This window comes from Ichthyophthirius multifiliis (genome assembly GCF_000220395.1).
Source record: "Ichthyophthirius multifiliis unplaced genomic scaffold scaff_1120509251405, whole genome shotgun sequence".
Classification (NCBI taxonomy): domain Eukaryota; phylum Ciliophora; class Oligohymenophorea; order Hymenostomatida; genus Ichthyophthirius; species Ichthyophthirius multifiliis.
The window spans coordinates 29311-42351 of record NW_004085905.1 but is presented as its reverse complement, the minus strand read 5'-3'; the positions used below and the strand labels follow the sequence as shown (position 1 = coordinate 42351).

At 18.9% G+C, this 13041-nt stretch overlaps 3 protein-coding genes across 3 annotated transcripts, besides 24 other annotated features; 2 read left to right on the top strand and 1 right to left on the bottom strand. All coding sequences in view use genetic code 6, as the record gives it.

The window, feature by feature from the left end:
• Window positions 1-323: 323 nt before the first annotated feature.
• Window positions 324-366: a microsatellite.
• A 272-nt stretch (window positions 367-638) lies between these two features.
• Window positions 639-686: a microsatellite.
• Window positions 687-2318: 1632 nt separating this feature from the next.
• Window positions 2319-2392: a microsatellite.
• Window positions 2323-2402: a microsatellite.
• Window positions 2326-2405: a microsatellite.
• Window positions 2406-5130: 2725 nt separating this feature from the next.
• On the bottom strand, window positions 5131-5556 carry IMG5_197560 (hypothetical protein; the record flags this gene model as incomplete). Its single annotated transcript, XM_004024176.1, has 1 exon — window positions 5131-5556. One exon carries the CDS (start codon window positions 5554-5556, stop codon window positions 5131-5133), a length of 426 nt encoding a protein of 141 aa, XP_004024225.1.
• A 712-nt stretch (window positions 5557-6268) lies between these two features.
• Window positions 6269-6323: a microsatellite.
• Window positions 6275-6334: a microsatellite.
• A 418-nt stretch (window positions 6335-6752) lies between these two features.
• Window positions 6753-6831: a microsatellite.
• Window positions 6804-6873: a microsatellite.
• A 300-nt stretch (window positions 6874-7173) lies between these two features.
• On the top strand, window positions 7174-10303 carry IMG5_197550 (hypothetical protein; the record flags this gene model as incomplete). Its single annotated transcript, XM_004024175.1, has 3 exons — window positions 7174-7451; window positions 7730-7854; window positions 7911-10303. Exons 1-3 carry the CDS (start codon window positions 7339-7341, stop codon window positions 10301-10303), a joined length of 2631 nt encoding a protein of 876 aa, XP_004024224.1. The 5' UTR covers window positions 7174-7338.
• Window positions 7455-7490: a microsatellite.
• Window positions 7463-7508: a microsatellite.
• Window positions 7578-7610: a microsatellite.
• Window positions 7656-7682: a microsatellite.
• Window positions 10304-10436: 133 nt separating the features above from the next.
• Window positions 10437-10503: a microsatellite.
• Window positions 10437-10504: a microsatellite.
• Window positions 10439-10501: a microsatellite.
• Window positions 10447-10497: a microsatellite.
• Window positions 10483-10566: a microsatellite.
• Window positions 10567-11531: 965 nt separating this feature from the next.
• Window positions 11532-11600: a microsatellite.
• Window positions 11532-11615: a microsatellite.
• Window positions 11535-11587: a microsatellite.
• Window positions 11535-11600: a microsatellite.
• Window positions 11535-11609: a microsatellite.
• Window positions 11535-11620: a microsatellite.
• On the top strand, window positions 11620-12864 carry IMG5_197540 (hypothetical protein; the record flags this gene model as incomplete). The annotated part of the gene is made up of 1 exon (XM_004024174.1): window positions 11620-12864. One exon carries the CDS (start codon window positions 11620-11622, stop codon window positions 12862-12864), a length of 1245 nt encoding a protein of 414 aa, XP_004024223.1.
• Between the last annotated feature and the right edge of the window lie 177 nt (window positions 12865-13041).

Below are 13041 nucleotides of genomic sequence, written 5' to 3'. Positions count from 1 at the left end.
CAAATAATATTAATAATAGTATTTTAAAAGATGTTAATAACAAAGAGGATAATATAGTTGATTTTAATACAATTTCACAGCAAATAATAAAATAAACAGAAGATTAAAAGTAAACAAAAAATAGAAATTATGGTAAATTTAATTTTACATAAAAAGAAAAAAAAATGAGTATGTAAATTAAATAAAGATAACATAAATTAATTTTTTTATTATTAGTTGAAATAGCAAAGCCTTTAATCCAAGAATATGCAGAAATTAATTTAAATGAAAACAATATATTAGAGATTTAGAAATTTTAGGTATTGAAAAAAAAAAATATTAACATATATATATATATATATATATATATATATATATATATATATAATAAAGGAACCTATTTAAAAATATAAATAATCAATTATGGAGATGATTGAATAATCATAAAAAATAATAAAAAATACATAAAATTAAGAAAAAGAGAAATTAAAAAAAATAAAAAAATAATTTTAATAATAATCATTTGATTTTAATTTAATAAAAAAATTAGAACAATAATAATAAGATAACAAAACGAATTGCACATACATTGATTAAAATTACTTTGATAGAGATATTGACGATCAAAATTAATAATTAATTAAAGTATTTGATTTTTATAAATTAAATTAAAATCATTAAAATAAATAAAACAATAATAATAAATATTAATTTTTAAATCAATAATTAGAAAACCTAAGTATAGACTAAATTTAAAGTTTAAATGATAAAAACAAAAATAATGAATGTCATAATTAACTTGATTAATAACATCTTAATTTATTTGACAATTCTAAGTGTTTTCCTAAATTTAGTAAACTTAATTTATTGTAAGATTAACATAAGAAAATCTTTAAATTATCATCTAATGAAAATCAATAATAATAAGGACAATCTATTATAGAATATTTGCGTCCTTTAGCAAACGAAATATTTACTAATTTCTAAAAAATAAATTAATAGTAGAAAATTAAATAAGAGAATGCAAGTCCTTAGAAAAAATCATATTATTAATCTTAAGTATTTAATTAATAGGTAATTTTTTTATTAAATCAAAAAACATATTTTTTTTTTAAAGAATGCAAGTTTTGAAAATTTAATAAAAATAATTTAAGAAAGCAGTTAATTAAACTTTGATTAAGATTAATATTAATTAAATAATATGATTGATTAAAATGATATGGAAAAATTGATAGAAGAAGCATTAAATTAATATTAATAATAAAATATACAGCCATAATAAAAGTTATAATAGTTATCATAAAACTTTATTACTTAAAAAACATCTATATAAATTTAATAAAATAATAACAACGATATAAACATTATTTAATAATTATTATAATAATTAGAAGAAATAAAAACTATTAAAAATTAAATTGGATTTTAAGAATATTAAATGAGAATAGAAAATAAATTAGATGAATTAATGTAATTTATAAGATTAAATGAAGATGGGACAGATATATTTAATGGAATTTCAACAAAAGAGTTTTTACAAAATTTTCCAGAATTTTAACAAAAATTAAAGATTAATATATTTATGGTTATTCTAAAAATAAATTGCTTTATATTATATTTAATGAATTATTATAGATTAGAAGATAATAAGGTTTTTTTTTTTTTTCTAATATTTATATGATTATTTAAAATAGAAAATTAATAAGGAGCTTTAAAAAACAATAAAAAGTAAAAATTAAATGAAAACGAAAATAAAGCTTGTTAAAATATTAATAATAAAAGTTAAAATAGAAATTTATAAAAATCAACGATAAAAACATATAAAAATAAAATTATTGCAAACACTAAAATTTAGAACGATAAATTAATTAAAAAAGCAAAAGTTAAAACACTAAATAATGAAACGTTAAATAATAAAATATAAAAACTAAATTAATAATTTTTTGGCGATGTAAACTAATAAAATAACATTTAAGAAAGTAAATCATGGATTGGGGGAAATACTATTATATAAAATGAATTCAATTATTAGTCTTCAGATAATGAAGAATGGGTTAAAGAATGAAAACTAATATAAAATATTTTTAGTTTTATTTATTACTATTTAAATTATTTTTATAAAATAGATGATAATAAATAATTAATTTCAAAAATATAATACTTATTTAAATTTCATAACTATATTTTCAATAATATAAATGCTTTAAATTAATATTACTTTTTAAGCTTTATATTTTCATTTTTTTATTGGTTTTTATCTATTAAACAAATTTAAATATTTAAAATTGTTTAATTAAATTTTTATAATCTTTATTTTATTTTATTTATTACATAAATTAATAATATTTTTTATTTTATTTATTAGTTTTATTTAATATAATTATTTTTTTATTTTTTAATTAATTTTTATTTATTTATTAATTTTTCTAGACAATTTATTTTATTATAAATTTTAATAATATTATCTCTATTAATTTGATTAAAGTTAATATTATTAACTTTCATTCGAATACTATAAATTTCTAAGTTTAATTAATTTAAATATCTAATTTTTCTTATCAAATATTAAATATAAAAACTTCACCAATACTGAATTCTGATACATTTGCAATAGATTTTAAAATAAGTAGTAAAATAGTAAAAACAGCTTTATGAGATTTTGAAAAATAAATAAAGAAAAACTTAATCTATTAATATTTTAATTACTAATGAAAAATAAATATAAAAACATTAATAATTTCAAGAGGAATCATAAAACCGTTAGCTTCGTATAAGAAAAATTTTCTAATTAAAATAATAATATAAGTAACAAAAATGCTAATATTAAATAAAAGACAAAAAATAATTTAAATTTATTTAATTATTTATAAAGTATTAATAAGAAAAGAATAATTTAATATATAAAATATATAGATTTAATCAAATTAAAAAATTGAATAATATGTAAATAATAATAATAAAAGAATACTAGAAAATATATAACTATAATATAAGGGATGATTATATAATTAACTATATAATAATAAATACTTGAAAAATATAAAAAAGTAAATTTATAAACTTCTATAAATTATAATTTTAGAAAGACATTTATATTAAAAGTAAATTTACATAAATAAAAATAATTTTAATTATTTAATTTTTAAAATTTATTAGAAAAAAATAATAAAAACTATAAAAATGATTTAATTTAAATAATATGAAAAAAAATATATTTCTAAATATAATATTTTGGAATATGCTTTGATTAAAACTACAAATAAATATTTTTTTTTCTTCTCTTAATGTAAATCACATCGATATTATTAGAAATAATTTTAATAATGAATATCTGATCCTTTCAACTTTTATTCAAAATTTAGTTAAAATAAGAATATACTAAATAATTTTATATAAAATTGATATTTATGAATTTATAAATAATAAAAATATTAAATTAATTAAAAAATAAAAAATATTAAAAAAATAGTTTATAAAATATTGAAGAATATAATAATTAATAATTCATATATAAGACATAATTTTATTAATTATTTAACTAAACGGTTATATGATTAACTTATAAAAAATAAATATAATAGTAATAAATAAGCCAAAAAAGAAAATAAATATTTTATTACCTAGAATTTTTGAAAAATATTTGAAAATAAATTTAAATTTCGAAAATTTAAAATTTAAAAAAAAATAGAAAATAATAAATTTTATAATATTATATTTTAACATTATTTTTTTTTTAAAAAAAAATATATTAAATTTCTTACCTTTTTTTTTTAAAAAAAAATAAAATAATCGTAAATACGTTAAATAATTAAGAGAAAACAGCAACTTTTAAATTAAAACACATTAATATTTGATTAATTTATTTTTAATTAAAAAAAATGTATATATATTATAATATATATAAATTTAATAGAAAATAATAATAATAATAATATGTAATTTCCTATTAATATAATAAATAATAAATATATATTCATTTTTTTTATTAATCAATCATTTTAATATTAAAAGCAGGAATAGTTTAATATTTTGTCAGTACATTAGAAGCATTTTTAGGCTATGGTGAAACCACATCTCCTGACATTTTATCAAAACATAACTAACTATCCGACATAAACGCAATATCTTAATTACCTTCTTATTAAATATTATTTTCCCTTGATTCTATCCTTATTTAATCTTTTTAGCCCCCATCATATTTCAGGCTTTTTTTTTGTTACTAAGTTTCACTAATTCCTTAACTATTATTCAAATTTTACAATTAACCATCGATTTCTTACTAAATAGTGCTTTTTTTCATAATCTATTTACTTTTTTTCAATTATTTCTCACATAACTAAGCCACTTAAGGATTTATAAATTTAATTAGTTTTAAATCAGCCTAAGACTTCATTTTCTTCTTATAAATATTCATAAAGCCCTAATAAGCCAAAATACCTTTAATACTAAGTGAATAAGGCTCCTAATATAAATTATTATTTATTCTAAGTTCTTCTTCTTCTTTAGTTTCATTCTTAATAAGTGGTTTAGGTAAATATTCAAAAAGCTTATATTAATCTTCGTCTAAAAGTATAGTTTTTAATTTATCTATTTCCAACAATTTATTAAGGATATACATTACGTCTAATTTTATATCTATTTTTTGTATTCCTCTGTCTATAAGTTACTTTTTTTATTTTATCCGTTTTGTTTTCGGACACAGTACATGAAATAAATAGTCTTACATAGAATAATGTATTGTTTAATTTATACACTCGAATACTTTTTTAGTAGTATTCGCAACTTTAGCGACAACTTTTCCGGGAGAATTCCGGTTATCAAAAGTCTCTAAAGATTAAAGGATTTCCTGTTCATTTTCCACAATTTCTTTAGATTTTTTTTCTTTGTTATTGTTATTATTATTCTCATCATCATCATTCGTAGTGTCAAAATTGAAAATTTCATCCACCATAGTCTTATTCATATCTAATTTCGCAAAAGGCATACTTATAATAGCCCCTACTAACTACACTATAGAAACTAAACCACCTACTTCAGCAATTAAATTGGGAATGGTCTTATATTTTCTGCTCATAAAATCTTCTTTATCCTTCTAAAGCCTAATAATAACTTTTGCAATTAAATCTTTGTCACTAAACATTGTTGCCTCAGTCATTTACGCAAATACAAAATTTCTTTTAATATCTAAAATTTCATAAAAAGGCCCTGTATCAGTCTATACATAGGAGTTGGTGAAATAAAGATTTATGTATTTGCTCTATTTTGTTGATATGATAGTAAATATGTCTTTACCTTTTATTTAAAAAGGATTATCAAGATTTGTTGGATCAATTACTTTATCAGGAAAAAAAGCAGAAAAAAATGAAAATTAAAGCTTTTATTCTATTTCGTCATTTGTTTTGCATTTACCTTATCTTTCTGTATTACATTTTTTTATATAAATATTTAACTTTGAATACCTTTCGGCATCATAATCTCCTTCCATAAATAAAGATTCGCCATCTGGATCTGTAAAACAATGATAACTTGGGACATTTAATGCTTTATAATAATTATAAACTTCCGGGATTCCTACATGATCGATTGTACAAGGTTCAAAAGTTAACTTTTTTATTATAGGCTAATTTATATATATTCCTTGATTATTCAAAACTAAATTCTTAGTTTCCATTTCGCCCTCAAAAACAAAATAAGTGTCATCGTAAAATGCGTTATTGTTCTTGTCTTCTACTGCGAGAAACATAATTAGGTTTTTTTTATTAAATATTATTTTTTATCCTAGATCTACTTGACGTTAAGTTGTTATTACTTAAGGATAGTCTTTAGTTATTATTTCCTTTCCGTAATAAAATATTCCTAAAATAGTTAAAGCAACTAACATTAGGGTAGAAAAACCACCAAAAGCAGTTTTATAGATATCTTTTCCTTAAAAACTTAGCTCTACTTTTCGACCATATATATCTATTTTTTTTAATAATTTGATTATCATTTTTTCTCTTTTCCTTTGCTTTTTATAAATTAAATTTTTTATTTATATTTTTTTTCTTTTCTTTTGTTAATACTTATATAATTTGAAAAAGTTTTTTGATTATAACTTATTCTTAATTATTATAAATAAAGAAACTTTACTTATTAAATGCAATAATAAAACGTTTAAATAAATTTTTGATTTAAATAATAAAATTGAATTGAATAAAAGATTAATTATAAAAAAAATGAATAAATTATTAATTTTTATAATGTTAAATATATAATATATATTTAAAAATAATATTTATTTTCTATATATATAAATTTTAATTTTTTAAAAATGGAATAATAAATTATTTTTTTATAAATGGAATTTATATTTATTACTATTTTGTTTTAGTTTAAAATATTTAATACAAATTTTTTAAATTAAAATTTTTTATTTAACTTTATTTTAATATATGCCCATATTTTAAGCACATGTAATATTAGATTTTCTAAAATTTTAATAGTTTTATTAAAATGACATTTAATAGAATAATCATTTATAATTAGGATATAAATAAAGAATTAATTAAAAAAATTAAAAGATAAAGTGGAAGACTTTAAAATGATTGATATAAATTATTTATATTATTATTAAAATATATTTTATGTTCTTATATATAAAATAATTAAATAAATAAATAGTAGATCTGTTGAAAGAATTATAAAATACTTAAAAATAAATACAATTTAAATATTTTTTAAAATAAATATACTAATATAGAAATATTTATAAATAAAAATATTTGATTAATATTTTAATAATATATTTATAATTTAAAAATTAAATGAAAATAATATATATTTATTAGTAAAAAATTAAATAAATTATATATAAATTAAAATAAATAATATAGTAATATAATTATAATAAATTATTTTATATAAAATTTAATTTTTTATATGTTTACATAAAATAATTTATTCAAAAATAAATAAAAATAACAAAAACTAAATATAAATTTTAAACTTATTTTTTTATGTAAAAAAATACTATAAAATTTTTTTGAAAAAATATAAAAGATAATTTATATTCAAATATAAAATTAAAATAATAAATAAATTATTTTTGAACTCTATTTACTTTTATTTTAATAAATAAAACAAAAATATATGCTTTTTTTAAAAAAAAATATCTCAAGAATTAAAAAAAAAATTCTAAATTTTAAATCCTATTAATTTTCAAGAACTAAAAAAGAATTCCAACTCGAAAAATCTCCTAAAGAACCTGAAAAAAATAATAACGAATAAATCTAAGAAACAGAAGAATAAAAACTAATTGGAGAATATGTATTAAAATCCCGTATAGGTGGTCATTCATAGGAAAGATTATATGAAAAGTATATGAGTTTTTATAATTAAGCAATAGACATAGCTGATGTTCCAGGTACAACAATAGTAAAAACAAAACAATAAGCACAATATTGTGTAAAATTATTATAATCCTTAAAAGATAGGTAATTTAAAAAAAAAAATACATTTATAAAAAAATAATATATAAATAATTAATTTATTTATAAAAAATAAAACAATATAAAAAAATGATAAAAAAAAATTAAAATAAGCATTTTTAAAAGATTTATAATATAATAAAAATAAAATATTATAAAAATAAATAATATAGATACAAATATATATATTTTTAATAATAAAATTATATATATATATATATTTCTATATATATATTTATTCAAATTTATACAATTATATAAATATTAATATATATAAATATTAGAGTACATGCATGGGATACAGAAACTATAGATATAGATTTAAAAACTGAATCAGCCGTTGGAAATGGAAAAATAATATGTGCAAGTGCTTATTGTGGTTTAGATGTAGATTTTGGAAATGGTCCTCGTAACATAATATAAATATATGTGTTTTTAATTATAATAATATATATATTTTATTAGGTTTATTTATAGATAATTTTGCTTAAAATACTAATCTTATTAATATTTTTAAAGAATATTTAGAAGATGAAAAATATAAAAAAGTATGGCATAATTATGGTTTTGATAGACATATATTTTATAATCATGGAATTAATGTGAAAGGTTTTGGAGGCGATACAATGCATATGACTAGGCTTATAGATCCATCAAGAGGACCAAAAGAATATAGTCTTTCGTCTATCTCGAAGTTTTATGAAGACGATATAATAGAAAAAAAAAAGGAAATATTATAAAAAACAAAACTATTTTGGGAAAAACAGTTAGAAAATTTAAAAAGAATTCAACTTTTAATAGAAAGCGATGAAGTTGAAAAAATAAGCAAAATAGATCTCTAGTAATATAAATTATAAGGAAAAAGTAAAGAAAAAAAATTACAAATATTAACTCTTTAATAATAAAATGCTTAAAATAAATTATAATCAGCTTTTTTTTTCTAACGAAATTTTTTAGATATAAACATTAAAACTAACATGAAGTAATTATTCGCCAAAAAAAAATACTTAAAAGATGGTCGAGAGGGAAAAACACTTGAATTTCCGACTGTAATAAGAATGCATAGTGATACTGAACTAATAAACAATTGGGTTAATTATTCAGCTTTAGATGCAGAAGTGACTTTTTTCCTATATTAAGTATTAATGACAAAACTTTAGGAGTTAGAAACCAATTTTGAAAATATGAAAAATATGAAAGATTTGTATCATAAATATTGGCTTCCTTTTGGAGAATTACTAACTGATTTGGAAAGAAAAGGTTTTGAAATTAACATTTAACATTTAGAAAATATTTAAGTAAAAGCAAATGAGGATATCATTAATTATTAGAAATAATTTCTTGATTGGGTAACTCATATTTAGCCTTAATTAGAGTAATTTAATCCTTCTAGTGTCTAATAACTCCAACATTTATTTTTTGCGCCTTTTAAAAGAGTACCCTAAGCCAAAGCAAAAGGCAAAAAGTCCCTAAGTATACTCACTGAAAAAGAATAAAATGACATAAATACTATATATGAAGATGATAAAGAAGGAGAAGATAATTCCGGCTATCATTCAGACGGCCGTAAAAAGGCTGTTCGATAAATAATTGACGAAATTCCTCAAAAAAAAATTTTTAAAGTCCTAAACATTAAAAATGTACTTGAAATTGGTAAAAAAAGGCCTTTAAAGCATACAGATATGGAAATCGAAGGTTTAGGTTTATAAGCTATAAGTTATACTGAAACTGGAATGCCTGCTGTAGATTTACCAGTTTTAAAAATACTCGCTGGAAATCCAGAAAACGGAGATTTCGGGAAAATAGGGGAATTTTATAGAAAATAAGGATAAGAAGAATTAGCCTAAAAAGCCTCAAAAAGTATACAAGCATTAATATAATTAAAATAAACAGAAACTCTTCTATAAACTTTCATTATTCCCTTAAGAGAAACAGCCGATAAAAATAATAGAATACATTGTTCATTAAATATAAATACAGAAACAGGCCGAATTTCAGCCAGAAAGCCTAATTTATTGAATCAGCCTGCTTTAGACAAGGATGTATATAAAATAAGATCTGCATTTTAAGCTTCAAAAGGAAATAAGCTTATTGTAGCTGATTATGGGCAATTAGAGTTAAGAATTTTGGCTCATATGACCAAATGTAAGGCGATGTTAGATGCTTTTCATAAAGGAGGAGATTTCCATAGTAGAACTGCAATGACTATGTATCCTGAAATCAAAAAAGAAATCGAAGAAGGGAAACTACTACTAGAATGGGATAAAAATAAAGGAAGTCCACCAGCACCTTTATTAAAGGATAAATACTCAAGTGAACGTAAAAAAGCGAAAATGATGAACTTTTCTATTGCATATGGGAAAAGTGCACATGGATTTTCAAAAGACTGGGGATGTTCATTATAGGAAGCTTAAGAAACACTAGAAAAATGGTTTTCAGAAAGACAAGAAGTCAAAACTTGGTAAACTAAAACTAAAAACATTGCTTTAGAAAAAGGATGTTCATAAACATTGATGGGTAGGTATAGAAATCTTGCAAAATTATTAAACAGCAAAAGCCCAGATTCTATTGCTTCACATGGATTGAGGGCAGCTATTAATACTCCTATATAGGGAGGGGCAGCAGATCTTGTTATTGCTGCTATGGTTAAAATTTAATAGAATTAAGAAATTAAGGAATTGGGATATGAATTAGTGTTGTAGATTCATGACGAGCTTATTTTAGAAGGGCCAGCAGAAAATGCGGAAGAAGCGTTAAAGCTTGTAATTAAAATTATGGAAAATCCACTTGACATGCCGCTTTTGTTGAAAATGGAAGTTGACGCAAAAATCGGAGATAATTGGTATTAATGTAAATGAATCGAATTTATTTAATAAATAATTATATTTAGAGTTAATATTATAATTAATAAATAAATATTTTATATATATTTTATGTTAATAACTGTTATGAAATTAATATATTTATATATAAAAAAAATAAAAAATAATATATATTTATTTATTTTTATTTATTTATTTATATATATATTTATATTTATTTATATATATATTTATATAAAAATAATAATTTTTATTAATAGATAAAACAATTTAATATTTATTTAATATAAAAATATTTATTTTAACATTTATTATTCTATATTAAAGTTTATTCATTTACTTTTTACTAATTGAATTTACAAGAGAAAACACACTAAACATGAATTTATTAAATTTATTTTAGTTGTATTTTATTTTATTTTTAATATAATTAAAGTTATAATTATAAAAAAAAATATATTTTCATTTATTTTTTAAAAAAATTTATATTATCATGATATAAAACAAAAAATTATTATAAATGAATATTTTAAAAATTAATTAAAATTGTATATATTTTTTCTTGAGTCATTTAAAATTTAATTATTATTATTAAAAATTTTAAATAAAAAATAGTATAAGTAAGTAATATAATTAAAATTTTTGTATAAATTAATATTCATTATTCATTAATCATAATTAGTAGTTCAATATATAATTTTTTATATATTTTGAAAGAATTATATATATTTTGATATTATTTTTTAAACACAAATAATATAAAAAATATATTTTTAAAAGTCTTTATTACATAAAAAAAAAAATTTTTTAATTTTAAACATTATTTATATTTAAATAAATTTATATAAAATACATTATTATTATTTTATTTGGTATTAATGAATCTTCCTTTTTTATTAATAATTTAAATATTTTTTTTTAAAAAAAAAATAGTTAAATTAAATTGCATAAATTATATCTTTTAAAAAATATAATTATATCGATCAAAAAACATAAAGATTGATTATATTAATAAATTTTTATAAAATAGAATTTATTTTTATACATATAATCATTTAAAACATAATTTTTACTAAAAAAAACTATTTATATTTTTTAATAAATTCTTTCTTTGATTTTTTATGTAATATATAAATATAATAAATAAAATATTTATTATTTTTATATATAATATTTTTATAAAATAAAATATAGATATATAATGACAATATAATTTTAAAAAATATAAAATAATATAAAATTAAATTTATTCTTTGTTTATTACAATAAAATAAAATAAAATAATAATAAAAGAAAAACTAAAAAAAAATAATAATAAAAAAGTAAAAAAAAAAAAGTAAAAGTAAAAAGAAATGACTTTAAAATTATACGCCCCAATTGGAAACATGAGAGCCAACTTAATCTTAATTGTAGCTGAACTTGCAGGTCTCCCAATAGAACATGTAAATGTTGAATATACTGAAACTAAAACCAAGGAACATTTAGAAAGAAACCCTGTAGGAAAAGTTCCAGTCCTTTAAACCGCAGAAGGATACTTATTTGAAACTAACACAATCTTAAGATATTTAGCCAGAGCCTCCGGTAAATTATACGGTAAAACCACTTATTAATAAGGGCTTGTAGATTAATTCATAGATTTCGCCCAAAGCGAAGTTACACCTGCTTTCACTGCCTTATTTTTCCCCATAATCGGACATGCAGCCTATGACAAGGAAACTTATTTCAGATAAAAGAACTAACTTTAAACCTACATAAAAGTAATTGAATAATTCCTCTCCTCCCGTAAATATTTAGCTGGAGAAGAATTAACTATAGCCGATATTTCTTTGACCGGTTTATTCTTTGTTGCATTCAAAACTATCTTTGACGAAAAATACAGAAAAACAATTCCCCATATTGTTGAATGGTTCGGAAGAGTTTCTGCCTTACCCTAATTCGTAAAATACTAAGGAAGAGCTTTCTATACTTAAACTGAATGGCCTTAACCTTAACCTTAAACTTAAGTTAAAAAGCCTGCACCCGTTGAATAGAAGAAGCAAGCTCCTAAGGAAAAAGAATCTCCTAAAAAAGCTACTAAGAAAGAATAATCACCTAATGAATCTCCCAAAAAGAAAGAAGAAAAACCCGCTGTCTAGCACAAATTCGATATTTACAACTTCAAAACTTTATATACTAACGCTAAAGATAAAAACGAAGCAGTTAAATTTTTGGTTGAAAACTGGCATGAAGATGATTAATGTGTTTATTTCTCTCATTATGAAAAGTATGAAGGCGAAGGAAAAATACTCTATTAATTCAATAATTAAAAAAATGGATTCCTTTAAAGATCTGAAGCTGCTAGAAAAGTAGCCTTTGGTACCTATTCTATCTATGGAGATGAACCTAATTTAGAAATTAAAGGTGTTTGGTTGTTCTAAGGAACTGAAGTTCCTGAATCAATGAAAGAAAACCCCTAATTCGAATATCATAAATGGTAAAAATTAAATATTAAGGATGCTAAAGACTTATAAACTATCACCAATTATTGGACTAATACTGAAGATGATGCTTCTGTTGTTGATGGATAAAAATTAAGATCTTTTGCAACTTTTAAATGAAATTATTTTTTTTATTTTTATTTTATTTAGTAAAAAATATTATTATATTTTTTATGTATACTTTTTTTATATTTTCAAAACAAGAATTTTTGTTGAACAAAATATATAATATTTATTAAATATTTTTAGTTTTATATAAAAAAAATATATTTCACAGTCGAAAAATAATACTTCTTT